Source organism: Durio zibethinus, chromosome 22 (assembly GCF_047325235.1).
Source record: "Durio zibethinus cultivar Kanyao isolate XHJ-2024 chromosome 22, ASM4732523v1, whole genome shotgun sequence".
In the NCBI taxonomy this organism is placed as follows: Eukaryota; Viridiplantae; Streptophyta; class Magnoliopsida; order Malvales; family Malvaceae; genus Durio; species Durio zibethinus.
This window is the reverse complement of record NC_143183.1, coordinates 6,260,282-6,275,190: the sequence shown is the minus strand read 5'-3', so window position 1 is coordinate 6,275,190 and position 14,909 is coordinate 6,260,282. Positions and strand designations below refer to the sequence as shown.

General features: G+C 35.5%; 3 protein-coding genes across 4 annotated transcripts; all 3 read left to right on the top strand.

Moving 5' to 3' along the window:
- The first annotated feature begins 68 nt into the window (after positions 1–68).
- LOC111307880 (26S proteasome non-ATPase regulatory subunit 1 homolog A-like) lies at positions 69–6,506 on the top strand. Its single transcript, XM_022906179.2, has 13 exons — positions 69–438; positions 1,212–1,281; positions 1,808–1,913; positions 2,119–2,230; positions 2,307–2,475; positions 2,663–3,138; positions 3,234–3,369; positions 3,461–3,709; positions 3,945–4,165; positions 4,256–4,514; positions 4,667–4,899; positions 5,009–5,528; positions 5,907–6,506. The coding sequence occupies exons 1-13, from the start codon at positions 281–283 to the stop codon at positions 6,228–6,230; spliced, it is 3,033 nt and encodes a 1,010-aa protein (XP_022761914.2). The 5' UTR covers positions 69–280; the 3' UTR covers positions 6,231–6,506.
- Positions 6,507–7,992: 1,486 nt separating this feature from the next.
- On the top strand, positions 7,993–10,514 carry LOC111307298 (transcription factor FAMA-like). Of its 2 annotated transcripts, XM_022905314.2 has the most exons (4): positions 7,993–8,694; positions 8,819–9,508; positions 9,598–10,035; positions 10,124–10,514. In XM_022905314.2, the coding sequence occupies exons 1-4, from the start codon at positions 8,671–8,673 to the stop codon at positions 10,211–10,213; spliced, it is 1,242 nt and encodes a 413-aa protein (XP_022761049.1). In that variant the 5' UTR covers positions 7,993–8,670; the 3' UTR covers positions 10,214–10,514. The 2 variants fall into 2 exon arrangements, with proteins under 2 accessions (XP_022761049.1, XP_022761048.1); XM_022905313.2 differs by having other exon boundaries at positions 7,993–9,508.
- A 2,014-nt stretch (positions 10,515–12,528) lies between these two features.
- Positions 12,529–14,667, top strand: LOC111307879 (large ribosomal subunit protein uL13w-like). Its single transcript, XM_022906178.2, has 4 exons — positions 12,529–12,866; positions 13,323–13,439; positions 13,547–13,634; positions 14,320–14,667. The coding sequence occupies exons 1-4, from the start codon at positions 12,595–12,597 to the stop codon at positions 14,461–14,463; spliced, it is 621 nt and encodes a 206-aa protein (XP_022761913.1). The 5' UTR covers positions 12,529–12,594; the 3' UTR covers positions 14,464–14,667.
- The last annotated feature ends 242 nt before the right edge of the window (positions 14,668–14,909 follow it).

Below are 14,909 nucleotides of genomic sequence, written 5' to 3'. Positions count from 1 at the left end.
ATAAGTATGTTCTTTTAATCAGATTCAGAGCACACTATAAAAACAGCTCCAAATTTTTCCAATTTTTTAACCCAAACTTATATCTAAGCAAACATTGTTCAGTCTTTCTTTCTCCGTCGTCGCTTCCTCGTCTGGTTCGTCTTTGGCTTGTTGACGGTTCTCTTTTACCGACAAAACCAAATAGTAAATCTCCAATTTACCCCTTCCTTTTCTTCTTTTATTGGCGAAACCTCCAAAAATTATACAAACTTAGGGTTTTTGAGTTTGGGAGAGAATAATAATGGCGGCGGCGGCAACGGCGACGATGGTCAGCTCTGCTGGAGGTTTACTGGCGATGCTTAACGAGAGCCATCCGCAATTGAAGCTCCATGCTCTTTCTAATCTAATAAGCTTCGTTGACCAATTTTGGCCAGAGATCTCCACCAGCGTTCCTATCATGTAAGCCTGATTAATATTTGTGTCTATTTTTTTGTGGTTTTTTTTCCTTCTGTTTGGTTAGGGTCTGGGGTTTGGTTGTTTTGATCTGATTGGTGCGTGGGGAAATTGAAGGAAACAAAATGAAGAAAACTTTTTTTGATGCTTCATTTAGCTACTGTAGAAAAAGAACTGAGAATTTAGTTTGAATTCAGTAAGTTAAGTTCGTAAATTTGGAATTTTGGGATGATCAGGTTGTTTCACTTGTTTGTGGAGATTTGGGCATGTTTTGAGTTTTGGATTGCTAATTAGGTTTTAGCTGGCTAATGGTGAAATTTAAGATTCAACTAAAGTTTAACAAATTTTCTGGGTATGTGATAATTGATTGTTTTAGTTCAGCTATCTGTTTATACAAATTTTATGAGTTTCAGGTTAGGAAGAATTAATAGGAATTATCGTGCAATATGGGTAATGGTTTGTTCACTTTGGAAGTTATAACTTTTAGTGAATAAAAACAATGGTGATGGTGATTTTTGAAAATTTCCACACTATTAAGTCCTATGTTCACTTGGAAATTTTCGTGCAGCTGTTTTGGGTTGGGGTGAGAAGGTGAGGAGGATATTAGGTTTATCTTCGTTCATCTGCTTTCAGCTTATTTGAAATTCATCTGGCACAATTTGTTCCATCTTAGATAGTTTATATAAGTTATGTGGCCTGTAATGGGAGTGATTCTAATTCAAATAGCGCACTGCAAGAGTATTGGATGTGCATACTGATATTATGGTTGTGTTTTTCAGAGAAAGCTTATATGAAGATGAAGAATTTGGCCAGCATCAGAGGCAACTTGCTGCTTTGCTTGTCTCAAAGGTCCTCTCGTCTTTCTCAGTCTGTTATGTGTATGCATGTGCATGTTAGTGACTGAACATGTGTAACTAGCATATTCTCTTGGAAATTGAACTAATGAGTTCTTTTGAAAATGGAAAAAGAAAAATCTGAACAACATTTATGCATCTTTTGCATTTCCAGGACAAGTTTTCTTAACCAACATTGCTGATTTAGCAAATTTTAATGACTGAAAAAAATTGTCCACTTCTGAAAGACTAATATAATCTATTACAGACCATATATGTATGCATATATTTATATATGTTAGTATGTATGTATGTTTGCATGTATGTATGTTTGTATACATACTTATGTAATGTTAATTTTCGTTGGATGCATTAATTATGTAAAACAATGCCACAGTTTGATTTGCGGAACATTATTTTGATTGCATTTGGAATTTGTAACTGAGAACTAATAGAAGTAGATGCCTTCTTTCTAATTGTTTTTTATTTAATTTTTACTTTGTTGACTTGACTTATTTGGGCTATATTGTTCTTTCCCTTAGGTCTTTTATTACTTGGGGGAACTCAATGATTCCTTGTGTTATGCTCTTGGAGCTGGCCCCCTTTTCAATGTTTCTGAGGAATCTGAGTATGTTCATACTCTCCTTGGTAAGAATTTTAATTCATTTACGATATTTTGTGATCATTGATAACTCTGATTAATTGAAATTTATCAGTTTGTTGGTTGTGGTTGTATTTTGCTGCAATTGAGGGTTTAGGCAAGCCAAACATTCATTTAGTGTTGATTCAATTGTGTTTCAGTTGTTTAAATTGGATATTCCAAGACGTTGATTGGTTATGCTTTTAATTTCAGCCAAGGCGATAGATGAGTATGCCAGCCTTCGGTCAAAGGCAGCAGAATCAAGTGATGAAGCAGCAAAGATTGACCTTAGGTTGGAGGCAATTGTGGAGAGAATGCTGGATAAGTACGTAGAGCTTGCTTTCTTACCTTATGAAAATATTTTGATGTTAGTCTAGCTATCTTACAGCTCTTTCATTTAGGTGCATCATGGATGGAAAATACCAACAAGCCATGGGAATTGCAATTGAGTGCCGGAGACTGGACAAACTTGAGGAGGCAATAACAAGGAGTGATAATGTTCATGGCACTTTAGCATATTGCATCAATGTCTCTCATTCATTTGTTTATCGCCGAGAATATCGACGTGAGGTGAGGAGGTTATTTTAGTTGTTTATAAAAGATTTATAGTTTAATAAACAATACAGCCACTAGTTTTTTGGCACATTTTATTGTAACATTTTGTATTCCTTTATTAGTATCTCTTTTCTCAGATTTTTTATGCAACCCACTAAATTTTGCAAGATCCATAATGCCAGTTATTCTTTGGTTCATGCAGGTACTTCGGCTTCTTGTTAAAGTGTACCAAAACCTGCCTTCCCCTGATTATTTGAGCATTTGTCAATGTCTCATGTTCTTGGATGAACCTGAAGGTGTTGCAAATGTATTGGAGAAACTTCTCCGTTCTGAAAATAAGGAGGATGCTCTTTTGGCTTTCCAAGTTACATTCGATCTTGTGGAGAATGAGCACCAGGCTTTTCTCTTGAATGTAAGAGATCGTCTTTCGGCCCCCAAATCTCTTCCTACAGAATCAGTGCAGCCAGGATCCAGCAACCCTGTTCCTGCTCAAAATGAAAATTCTACTGCTCCAGAGGATGTTCAGATGACAGATGGATCTTCTGCTGTTACAACAAATATGCCTCAGGCAGATCCTAAAGAAGTTATGTATGCTGAGAGGCTGACAAAAATCAAAGGAATTTTGTCAGGAGAAACATCAATACAGTTGACTCTACAATTCTTGTACAGTCATAACAAGTGAGGCATCAATTTCTTTTGTGCTATCTTTTGGTGGAATTAAAATTTTATTGTGTTTCTTTCTCAAAGCCATTAACTGATTGTTTTTGTCTTAGATCGGACCTATTAATTTTAAAGACGATAAAGCAGTCAATTGAAATGAGGAATAGTGTTTGCCATAGTGCGACCATCTATGCAAATGCTATAATGCATGCTGGAACAACAGTGGATACGTTCCTGAGGGACAATCTGGTAAAACATTTGTCTTGCTGTATCCTTTTTTTCGCTCTTATAGATTAATATTCATAATGTGTATGCTTACTATTATGGTTGTGATCCTCAGGACTGGCTGAGTAGAGCCACCAATTGGGCCAAATTCAGTGCAACAGCTGGGCTTGGTGTTATTCACAGAGGACATCTGCAGCAAGGGAGGTCTCTGATGGCTCCATACCTGCCCCAAGGTGGGGCCGGTGGTGGTGGGAGTCCATACTCTGAAGGTGGGGCGCTATATGCTTTGGGTCTCATTCATGCCAACCATGGTGAGGGCATCAAGCAATTCCTTCGTGATAGCCTACGCAACACTAATGTTGAGGTATATGATTTTCTTGGCCTATGATAGCTTCTTTTTTTTTTTTTTTTGCCAAGCAATAGGCCTTTAAGAGAAATGCTAAAGTGCCTACTTTCCATTTATTTGCAAGAATACATTATTGTCAATTTGTTATTTCTTACCACTATACTATTTGCGAGTAGTTGAGTTGTCCAATTGTTGGACAAAATAGAATTACCCTGAAGTATGTGGAATAAAACATTGCATACTTTTTATGCAGGTTATCCAACACGGTGCATGCTTAGGTCTTGGATTGGCAGCTCTAGGAACTGCTAATGAAGAAATCTATGATGACATCAAAAGTACACTTTATTCCGACAGTGCTGTAGCTGGTGAAGCTGCTGGCATCAGTATGGGTTTGCTTATGGTTGGAACTGCAAGTGAGAAGGCAAGCGAGATGCTCGTTTATGCACATGAGACACAACATGAGAAAATTATCAGGTAAAGTTTGTTTTGTGGGGGATCTTGGTATTGGACCGGGTTTTATCCTGTTAGTGGTCTTTTACTCCTTGTATTCCTATATGGTTTCAGGGGTTTAGCATTAGGGATAGCTCTTACAGTTTATGGAAGGGAAGAAGAAGCAGATACATTAATCGAGCAGATGACTCGGGATCAAGATCCTATACTACGTTATGGTGGTATGTATGCATTAGCATTGGCCTATAGGGGAACTGCAAACAACAAAGCTATTCGTCAGCTGCTGCACTTTGCCGTATCAGATGTGAGTGATGATGTTAGGAGAACTGCTGTTTTAGCACTGGGGTTTGTCCTTTACTCTGAGCCAGAGCAGGTAGGTGCTGTTTTTCCTCATTTTCGTGTGGGGTGTGATCTATGTTTGTTGCAACTTTTTCGCCCAGTTTTTCTACCTGTAATCTACCTTTGGGTGAGTCATGGGGCTGTGAATTTCTGAAGATCTCACTCTTTTGTCTGGTCAAACTGCAGACTCCTCGAATTGTCTCCTTGCTATCTGAGTCTTATAACCCACATGTTCGATATGGAGCAGCACTTGCAGTGGGTATTTCATGTGCTGGAACAGGATTGAGTGAGGCCATATCATTGCTAGAACCCTTGACATCAGATGTTGTTGATTTTGTTCGTCAAGGTGCCCTCATTGCAATGGCTATGGTCATGGTCCAGATCAATGAAGCCAGTGATTCTCGTGTTGGAACATTTAGGTATGCTATTATTGTTTGTTGTGCTTTTCTTTCCTTTCCTTAGGATGTGTAACAATTCTAAGTATATATTGCTTAATTAAGCTAACTCTTTTTTATAACTTTATTCTAGGCGTCAGTTAGAAAAAATTATACTTGATAAGCATGAAGACACAATGAGCAAGATGGGAGCAATCTTGGCCTCTGGGATCCTTGATGCTGGTGGGAGGAATGTAACCATAAGATTGCTCTCAAAGACAAAACATGACAAGGTTACTGCAGTTGTTGGTCTTGCTGTTTTTAGCCAGTTTTGGTACTGGTATCCCCTCATTTATTTTGTGAGCTTATCATTCTCACCCACAGCTTTTATGGGGCTGAACTATGACCTGAAAGTACCAAGATTTGAGTTCTTATCTCATGCAAAACCTTCACTTTTTGAGTATCCAAAACCAACTACTGTGCCCACCACTACATCAGCTGTTAAACTTCCAACTGCTGTTCTGTCAACTTCAGCAAAGGCTAAAGCTAGGGCTAAGAAAGAGGCAGAACAAAAGGCAAATGCTGAGAAATCATCTGGGGCAGAGTCCTCATCTGCTGCTCCAAATACTGGAAAAGGGAAATCATCTAGTGAGAAGGATGGTGATGCTATGCAGGTAAGATTCCTGAAGTTATCCTTAATTTTGTGCTATATCTGTACGATCCATTTGAACATATTTAAATCTTGACTTTTATTGTTTAGATTATAGGATTTAAAGATCGTCTGATGGGGACTTAATGGACTTGGCATTACTTCAATTACTTGGTGATTTAAATATAATTTCTGAATATTAGAATTTACTATAACTTACAATTGGGTTTTGTCGGTTTCGTCACAATACTAAAAATAAAGGCTGAAATATCTCTTCAATTGCACTGTTGTCTAGTATCCTGATGCATGTTTGTGTTGTTTGAGATTAGGTGAAGTGATGGTCTACCAAAAATGATGTATTTAATAATCCTTCTCTCATTGATTTTTTTTCTTTTTTGGACAGGTTGATAGCCCTCCAGAGAAGAAAGCAGAGCCTGAACCATCATTTGAGATTTTGACCAACCCAGCAAGAGTAGTTCCGGCTCAGGAGAAGTTCATCAAGTTTTTAGAAGACAGCCGATATGTGCCTGTGAAGTTGGCACCATCTGGGTTTGTTCTTCTTCGAGACCTACGCCCCAATGAACCGGAGGTGCTCTCTCTAACAGATGCACCTGCATCCACGACGTCTGCAGCTGGTGGATCAGCAGGAGGACAACAGAGTTCGTCATCAGCTATGGCAGTTGATGATGAACCTCAGCCCCCTCAGCCTTTCGAGTACACATCCTGATTTTGCTAGATTCTGGAATTGAACAAGGCCGAGGATACTTTTAGACACGAGCAGTTTTTTATCACATTACAGCTCTCCAGCCTAAAGCTAAGAGCTAGGAGAAAGTTTGCTGGAATCCCTACCTAAACTTAGGAATTTCCTAGTAATTAGTTACATTTTTAATCTCCCATGAGATCTTATTTGTTTTGGAAGTGTTATGTTGAGATGCTGCTCCCATTGTTCCCTTTTATTGTGTGTTTTTAATCCTATGGAAAAAGGTTATATACATTTCCACCATTATTTTCTTTTTAAGGGAAGTTCACCCAGCATTGCCATTTCGGTTAGCTTAAATATATATTGCCATTAAAAAGAGAAGGCTAAAAATGTCAAATGACCATGTGAACTTTTATAATCTTTTAGGTATATTTTTATGATTTTATTTTCCTCAAAGAAGTTTATATCTTTTAATTTATATTCAAATAAAATTTTCTTTTAATCGGAAGGTTAATGAATTTTTTTTTAATTTTTTTTAATCGGAAGGTTTACTTTTGTTACTATCAATGTTAGTTGAAAATTTTTTTTCGACACTGACGTAAATTTTTTTTTTTAATTTTGAGTTTTTGGAATAATAGTTTATTTTGATGTAAATTGAATGTTAGAGATTATATAATTAAAGTATAAAAAATATCCTATAAAGGTGGTAAAGTTTATAAGTTTATTTATTGGTCATTTTAATAATAATAAAAAAAGGTTTTGCAATCTGTCAAAATTCACGTAATTCCCATTATTTTTGTTTTCCTCGTTTCGTATACCATCAGAATGCTAGTTTCTAGACATGTTAAGCATAATTGGTTTGAATCCTCTTTCAACTAAAAGCCAAAAAAAAAAAAAGAAAGTAAGAAAAGTGGAAATAAAATTATATATATATTAAAAAAAAAAAGGTTTGTCCTAAGACTTAAGCTCCTGGTGTGTGGCCAATTTATGAGTTAAAAAAGGCGTATCATTTGTATCATGTGAATCCCTTGCTTTTATTTTTAAGTTTAATTTTCCAGCTTTGACTTAATGGTCATCTCTCAATCTTTCAGATTATAATGTATGTCTGGTCTATGGATAAGGGAAAAATAATTAATTTCTCATTAAGTTTTCCAACCTAGCAAAGATTAACATTTTTTAATTACTGAAAATGAGCATATATATGCTTATCTCATTCCTTATAGACAAGTGTAGAATTTTACAACTATATATCATTAAATAAATTTGCAGTGACGTTGATGGTGCCTTAAAACTTGTAATTAGAGAATAAGAGATATTTTGGTATTAAATATTTATGTAGGGGAATAATTATTGTTTCTCTGTTTGAACAAATTGGTTTCGTTGAAATTGCCACATCACAAACATATAATGATCTGATTCTAGGTATAATCTTATTCTTATGTTTAAAAAAAGTTTGAATTGATCTCCCTCAAATTTATTTCTTCTTTTTTAATTTCTAAAGAAACTAAGGTACATGATCTGGAAATGTCATGAAATTAATAAATTATGATAAAGTAATTAAAAGAAATCCAACTTTATAAATAAATTATATAAATAAAAATAATTCATTTTTATATGAGAAAACAATACCATGTACACCATCTTGATATTCACTATATATAATATTAAATAATTAAATAGTTCGAGACATGTCTTAATTAATTAGGGTTTAGGGTTAAAATAATGGAGTTGGTTCTAATTAATTTAGAACTTATTATTATTACCACAAAATCATAATAATATTTGTTTTATATAATTTTCAAAGTTGAAAGTTCGAAAGATGAAATGTGAAGGGCGGAGAGAGTTAATTAGGGTCATGATAAGAGGCGGTAAAAAGCAAGGGAAAGAGCGTTGGGTGGCCTGTGAAACCCATAAATAACAAGAGGTGAAAGAGAGATGAAACTACATTATTAATCCCACAGGTCAACAGGCTCCTTCCTCATCCCTCTCTTTCTTTCTCTTTGCCATCCATTCCCAAGTCAAAGCCAGCTCTTACAGGGCAAACCGTGCTCCCTGGCCCATCACATAAGACAAGACTCACCCCCACAAACCTTTCATTTCATACAAATAATCTCTTTTCCCATGCGCTTCTGCCCCTTCAAAGTCGAATACCCCACTCTTGTCTTATTCTCTCTGATCCCATCATCAGCTTAATTATTTCCATCGACATAGTAAACTTCACCTCCTGACCATTAGGTCAAAAGCTAGCTCGTTGTTCGTACGATGTAAGTTTTTGTTGTCATGTTTTAATGGTAGTTTGTTTCTCATATACTTCTGCAAATTAACGTTGTATTTACCGGGTGTAACTGCACAAGGTTTTGTCACTGTGATTCAGCGTCAACTTTTACTCGGGGCTAGCTTGTCTTTACATACGGGTCGACCTGACTTAGGGTTATTGCTTAAAGCTGTCAGCCCTATATATATAGTAATGGAGAAAGAAGAAAACTACTCGGTACTCAAATCATAATCGTATCTCCTTCTTGCACTTCACTATTTCCATATCTTTTTTGTTTTAGAAAAAAAAAATCTTTGAATTCACTACCATGTTATTCTGCTACAAACTTGATTTCTTCCAGGCAAATTTTACGGGACTAGATTATTCTTTAGACCATCACAATCATGACCCTCATCATCAAGATCAGCTAATGAAGCAGCCACGGATTGGGGAAACTTCTGGTGATAACAATGGAATGATTGATTATATGCTCAATAATCCTCATCAACAACAGCAGCAGATATCTTCTTCCGGTTTTTGCGCTACTCCAACTTCTTTTGATAAACTGAGTTTCGCTGATGTTATGCAGTTTGCAGATTTTGGCCCCAAATTAGCATTAAACCAAACAAGGATCCCTGAAGAAGAAACTGGAATTGACCCTGCTGGTTACTTCCTCAGGTTTCCTGTTTTAAATGACAAGTTAGAGGATCAATCGTTAATGCTTCCTCCATCTGGGATTGAAAATGTGGAGGGTAGAGCTGCTGCAGGATTAATGGTAGAAGAAAAGGGGAATAATATTGGAGAAGATGAAGAAGCTAGGGTTTCAGATAATGCTTCAGTGCAACTTTGTTTTCTTGGAGAAGATGCTCAAAACAAAAACCCAATACCTGAAGCTAAGAACAAGAGGAAGAGACCAAGAACAATCAAAACAAGTGAAGAAGTTGAGAGCCAGCGGATGACTCATATAGCTGTTGAAAGAAATCGAAGGAAGCAAATGAATGAACATCTTCGCGTCTTGAGATCCCTCATGCCAGGCTCATACGTTCAAAGGGTATTCTCAAAACTGATCAATCCTCAATCTTCTTCTTCTTTGTTTTGCTACAAGCAAGGTTAAATGGTATGGTGTTGGGTTTTTTGCAGGGAGATCAAGCCTCAATCATTGGTGGAGCCATAGAGTTTGTGAGAGAATTAGAGCAACTTCTTCAATGCCTGGAATCTCAGAAGAGGAGAAGATTGTATGGAGAAGCTTCACGGCAGATGGGAGACACCTCCTCTATGGCGATTCAACAACAGCAACAACAACAACCGTTCTTTCCTCCTACGTCTCTCCCGAATGATCAAATCAAGCTAGTGGACTACGACACCGGACTCCGTGAAGAAACAGCTGAAAATAAATCTTGCTTGGCAGATGTAGAAGTCAAGCTTTTAGGATTTGATGCAATGATTAAGATCCTTTGTAGGAGAAGACCAGGCCAACTGGTTAAGACCATAGCAGCTCTAGAAGATTTGCAGCTCAATATCCTTCATACCAACATCACCACCATTGAACAAACAGTTCTATATTCATTTAATGTCAAGGTCTATAACATTTTTCTTCTCCTAATTTTTTCGATGATCTTTCTTTTTATCACTACAAATTAATGCTTTTACTCCTATGCCTATGCAGGTTGCGAGTGAATCTAGGTTCAGCGCAGAAGATATTGCGAGCTCGGTTCAACAAATATTCAGCTTCATTCATTCAAACTGCAGCATGTAATGTGCAAATCTGGCTATAGGTTGAGGAAAAATGAGGGAGCTGTTCTGTCCACTGTCCAGTCAAAGATACCCTTATTTGGCTCTTTTCATTAACCTTTTTCAATTTAGTTGATTTGTCATAGAAACTTACAATAGTTGTCAGTGAACCCAGATTGCACTCTTTCTGAGCAAACTTTCTGCGTACTTATATTTTCATATTTTGCCTTGTAATAGTAAAATTAACTTCTCTAATAAGTGTTTTTATTATTTGAAGATTGCATATTTTTACTTCTTTCTTTCATTATTTTTTGGTAATTAATATGGTTTTAAAACGTTATTATCTGAACTAAATTCTTTCATCGGAAGATTTAAAAAATGTACTCTTCCCCTTCAACTTGATTCAAGATTTTAATCCATAACATGAAAAAAATTTTTCTTTAATTAATTATTATAATTTCATTTCACATTCTTGTTCTTTACCACAGAAGTAATTTTTCATTATTAGACATGAAATTTAACAAATTATGTATATGTAATTTTAGACTTGAAAAAAAAGTTGGGATATTATTGATTAATCATTTGAAACATTATTGGTTATCCTTTTGATTTTGATGAACCCAACTCATGTGATTATATATATATATATATATATATATATATCTCTCACGAACTGTTCTTTCATACTAATTTTTGAAGCCGAGGAAAATGCGTTATGGATGTGGAAAGAAGAGAGAAAAAATGGAGACAGATTCTGCAAACATACCTGTTTGAAATTGAAATGATTGGCGATTGCATTGTATAGATATGATCAAGAGGTGGCAAGGTCAACGAGAAGCCCCGTACCTTTGTTGGATGGTAATGGGTTGACTTGCCAGAATTCAAGATTTTGTAGTATTAGGCTACATTGATCAGATATTGCCATCCCATTTTGGGTCCCCCACCCCCACCCCCCTCTCTCTCTCGATTTTGGATCTTATGTTTGTTTTAGAAAGGTTCAATTCACCTTCCATTCGACCCTTTTTTTTTTCTTTCTTTTTTAGTTTGGCCATGCTTTCAGTTCTCATCATATTTAGACTTTTTTTTTTTTTTTGCCTAAAGTTCGTAGGATTGAAATTTAATCATTTATCAACAGACCACCAGAACGATGAGATCATGCTTTGAATTTGTCCTAATTATAGCTACAAGGGTTCAGCACGTGGGATTTCTGTTCAATAAATTTCAATCTCTCTCTTATTCGAATGATTAGTAGCTTGAGAAATGAGAAACCAGGCAATGGAAGGTCAGCTTGACTCGACAGACAAACACATCTTTAAGTGACAAACTTCTTTCTACAACATAGCTTTACAGCATTGATAGTGACATTTTTACCACTTCCATACATGTAGGTTTTGTTATGTTGTAAAAACCATGGTAAGTATGTCGCTATCAATGTATTTGCTGGTATATTTATAATCTCATTACTTATATATACACCTTCGGATATAACTCAAAATATAATATATTTAATTAAGATAACAATCAATCCTAGGTGTTGTAATTGTTCGATCTTAATCGTTCATATACAATTTTTTTTTTTTAGTAAAAATAGTTTAGAATGAGAAAAAAATTTATCCATTTTAGAGTCAATATAAATTGCAAGTTTCAAAAAAAAATTTATATTAGATATACAAATCATTCATCAAAAAATATTATTAACCTTACAAATTAAATATTCGAATTTTACCAACTTCGGTATCTTTTGGTGTTGGAAAGCCTAACAAATTGGAAACAATAAATTTGGTTATATGTTTTTTTTTTAAAAATATTTTCATAATAATATATGATTACCAAAGTCAAAATATATTATTTATTTTTTTTCATATGAGAGGTAAATTGAGGGAGGGGTTTGAACTTCCAATCTCTTGATCTCTTTGAAAAGAATAATAATAATTACGTCAAATTTATTAGTTCAGTGCTACTGAAGTCAATTTCAAAATTGGAGATTTCAAATTCAAATCATAATTATAGTTTAAAAAAAAATTGCTTTAGAATTAAAATACAATCATTGTTAAAAAAATAACAGTTAAGTCAAATCTGAATTGTTATTAAAATTAAAATACAATTGTTGCCTTATCACTATCAGTTCTCAAATGCAATCAGATTGTCCGAAAACAAAACAAGAATAAAAATTGTTGGGATAGAGCTCGGGCTACAAATTTGTCGCAATTCATTAGAAAAGGCCACGGCCTATATATGTTATCTGTCCGGATCCAAAGAGCCCATAATCACCAAAACTAAAACCCCACAAAAGCCCAAAAAGAAACCAACTATAAAAGCCTAATCCCACAAAACCCTAGCATTCCTCGTCATTTTAGCAGCAGCAGCAGCTCGCCTAAGCTACAAGAAAGTAGAGAAAAAGAAGAGATGGTTTCAGGGTCAGGGATCTGCGCCAAAAGGGTGGTGGTGGATGCGAGGCATCACATGCTGGGAAGGTTGGCTTCCATATTGGCTAAGGAGTTGTTGAATGGGCAAAAAGTAGTGGTGGTGAGATGTGAGGAGATATGCATGTCGGGTGGATTGGTAAGGCAGAAAATGAAGTACATGAGGTTTTTGAGGAAGCGTATGAACACTAAGCCTTCTCATGGTCCCATCCACTTTCGTGCTCCTGCTAAGATCCTCTGGCGTACCATTCGTGGGTATGTTCTCTTTTTTTGTTTAATTGGGTTGTTAAGTTATTTTTTGGTGCTGTGAAGGAAAGGATCAGAATTTTTGGGGTTTTCATTTTGGGTTTTTGATGCTTGGTAATTTGGGAAGAGTTTATTGTGAATCTTTCGTTTATTTATTTGAACTTCTGTTAAGAATGGAAGCAAGTGGGTAGAGTTTACTGTAATCTTTTTGGATGAATTTTTTCTGTTTCCTCATTGTTGGTTATTGGGAAAATATAGGAAAGAAATGAAAAGAATATTATGAGTGTGCTTGAGGTTATTATTGCTGAATTTAGAGAACAATTGCAGCTTAGAAGGTCTATGAACTTTATGGTGCAAAGGAAGTGTATTTGGCTTTAGTATTTAAGAAGTATAAACTCTGCTTCATTTTAAATTATGTTGTATTTAGATTTTCCTTATGGTTATTGATATTTGTTTTGGTTGCAGGATGATTCCTCACAAGACTAAGCGCGGAGCAGCAGCTCTTGCTCGTTTGAAGGCTTATGAGGGGATTCCAGCTCCCTATGATAAGATAAAGAGGATGGTTATTCCTGATGCTCTCAAGTGAGTTTTGCGGAAGTCGATTTCTTTTGCAAAATTTAGAATTTTATTTACTTGCTTCAACTAATACTTATGGTCAATATTTTTATCTTCTTTTGGTTTTGAATTAGGGTTTTGAGGCTTCAGAAAGGACACAAGTATTGCTTGTTAGGCAAGCTCTCATCTGAGGTTGGATGGAACCACTATGACACTATTAAGGTGAAGATTGTTTATGCTGCTCAAATATTTAAATATAGTTCATGTTTCAATGCTTTCTGCTTAACTCTTTACTTCGGAATTGTTTGTGTTTATGGTTCTGATCTTTGTTCCTCTGTACTTTCTACTCGTGTAAAGGCCTTAACGTCAGTGTTGGCTTGTTTTTGTTAAAATTTATCAGTACTTTGACTGTTATGTCTTATGATGTGGTTTATGTAGTTATTGCAAGCTAAAAGCTATCTGCCGAACACTTTAATCTGTTGGTTAACTTAAGTCGTATCCTTTACTACAGTGTCAATGTAGAATAAATTATTTTTAGTGCTTAGTAAAACTCCAAAAAGGTTTTTATAGTAAAAAAATTAAATGAAAGCCAGAGAAACATCATTTTTATGTTTTATACTCTCATCCTAAGTTGCTCAAGCTTAGGTATTAATGTCTGGTTCTGACTTGTCTATGTGACAGAATGGCATTGTTCAAATTTTCCTAAGATTTTTTCCTTATACTTGTAAGGTTTACCCACCATATATCTGTCATTCTTTCATTGAACGTTATTTGCTGGATGAAAATCTTATGTTTTGTGGGATTTTGATCACTTTTTCATCTTTTTGTACTATATATACAACTATCAAAAGCGTGGAGTTTATAACATTTTTTTTTATACTTTCTGCAACCTTGTTCTTGCCCTCAGGAGCTTGAGAGGAAGAGGAAGGAGAGAGCTCAAGTGGCATATGAAAGAAGGAAGCAACTCACTAAGCTTAGGGTTAAAGCTGAGAAGGTTGCTGAGGAGAAGCTTGGTGCCCAGCTGGAAGTTATTGCTCCTATCAAATATTGAGTAATAGACCATTGAAAACATTCTGGTTTAAGTGTAATGCATTTTGATATTGTCGTTTTGAGTGGCTCATAATTTTATTGTCCCAAGTCTTTTTCTATTAGATGTTATGCTATATACGCTTGTTTGGTACTTGGTTTTTTTCTCTCCCAATATTTGCCTCTGAAACATTTCCTTTTATTATTCTGCAAACACACTTTTCTGGTTTGTCATTGTGTCATTGTGTTATTGCTTTTCCTCATTGGCATCAGATTGCGACTGTGTTTGATTTTCTGTTATGTTGAACTGGAGATCAGCCTTCTGTTCTTCGATGATAATGCCTTTTATGTTGTGGTTTTCGCGAGTGTAGTGTCTCTTATACGCAAGGATTTTTATTATGTGCTATGTAGTTTTGTTCTCAAATGAGTGATCAAATGAAGCAGAAACATAATTTCCTTTGAATTTTATTG

What these genes read in the sequence shown, in the direction of transcription:
- LOC111307880 (XM_022906179.2), top strand. Translation starts at nt 281, where the DNA reads ATGGCGGCGGCGGCAACGGCGACGATGGTCAGCTCTGCTGGAGGTTTA. An exon ending in GCCGAGAATATCGACGTGAG is followed by an intron (nt 2,476 to 2,662) that starts GTGAGGAGGTTA and finishes TGGTTCATGCAG; the next exon opens with GTACTTCGGCTTCTTGTTAA. An exon ending in TACGCAACACTAATGTTGAG is followed by an intron (nt 3,710 to 3,944) that starts GTATATGATTTT and finishes CTTTTTATGCAG; the next exon opens with GTTATCCAACACGGTGCATG.
- LOC111307298 (XM_022905313.2), top strand. Translation starts at nt 8,786, where the DNA reads ATGTTATTCTGCTACAAACTTGATTTCTTCCAGGCAAATTTTACGGGA. An exon ending in CAGGCTCATACGTTCAAAGG is followed by an intron (nt 9,509 to 9,597) that starts GTATTCTCAAAA and finishes GGTTTTTTGCAG; the next exon opens with GGAGATCAAGCCTCAATCAT. An exon ending in TATATTCATTTAATGTCAAG is followed by an intron (nt 10,036 to 10,123) that starts GTCTATAACATT and finishes ATGCCTATGCAG; the next exon opens with GTTGCGAGTGAATCTAGGTT.
- LOC111307879 (XM_022906178.2), top strand. Translation starts at nt 12,595, where the DNA reads ATGGTTTCAGGGTCAGGGATCTGCGCCAAAAGGGTGGTGGTGGATGCG. An exon ending in CTCTGGCGTACCATTCGTGG is followed by an intron (nt 12,867 to 13,322) that starts GTATGTTCTCTT and finishes TTTTGGTTGCAG; the next exon opens with GATGATTCCTCACAAGACTA. An exon ending in ACCACTATGACACTATTAAG is followed by an intron (nt 13,635 to 14,319) that starts GTGAAGATTGTT and finishes TCTTGCCCTCAG; the next exon opens with GAGCTTGAGAGGAAGAGGAA.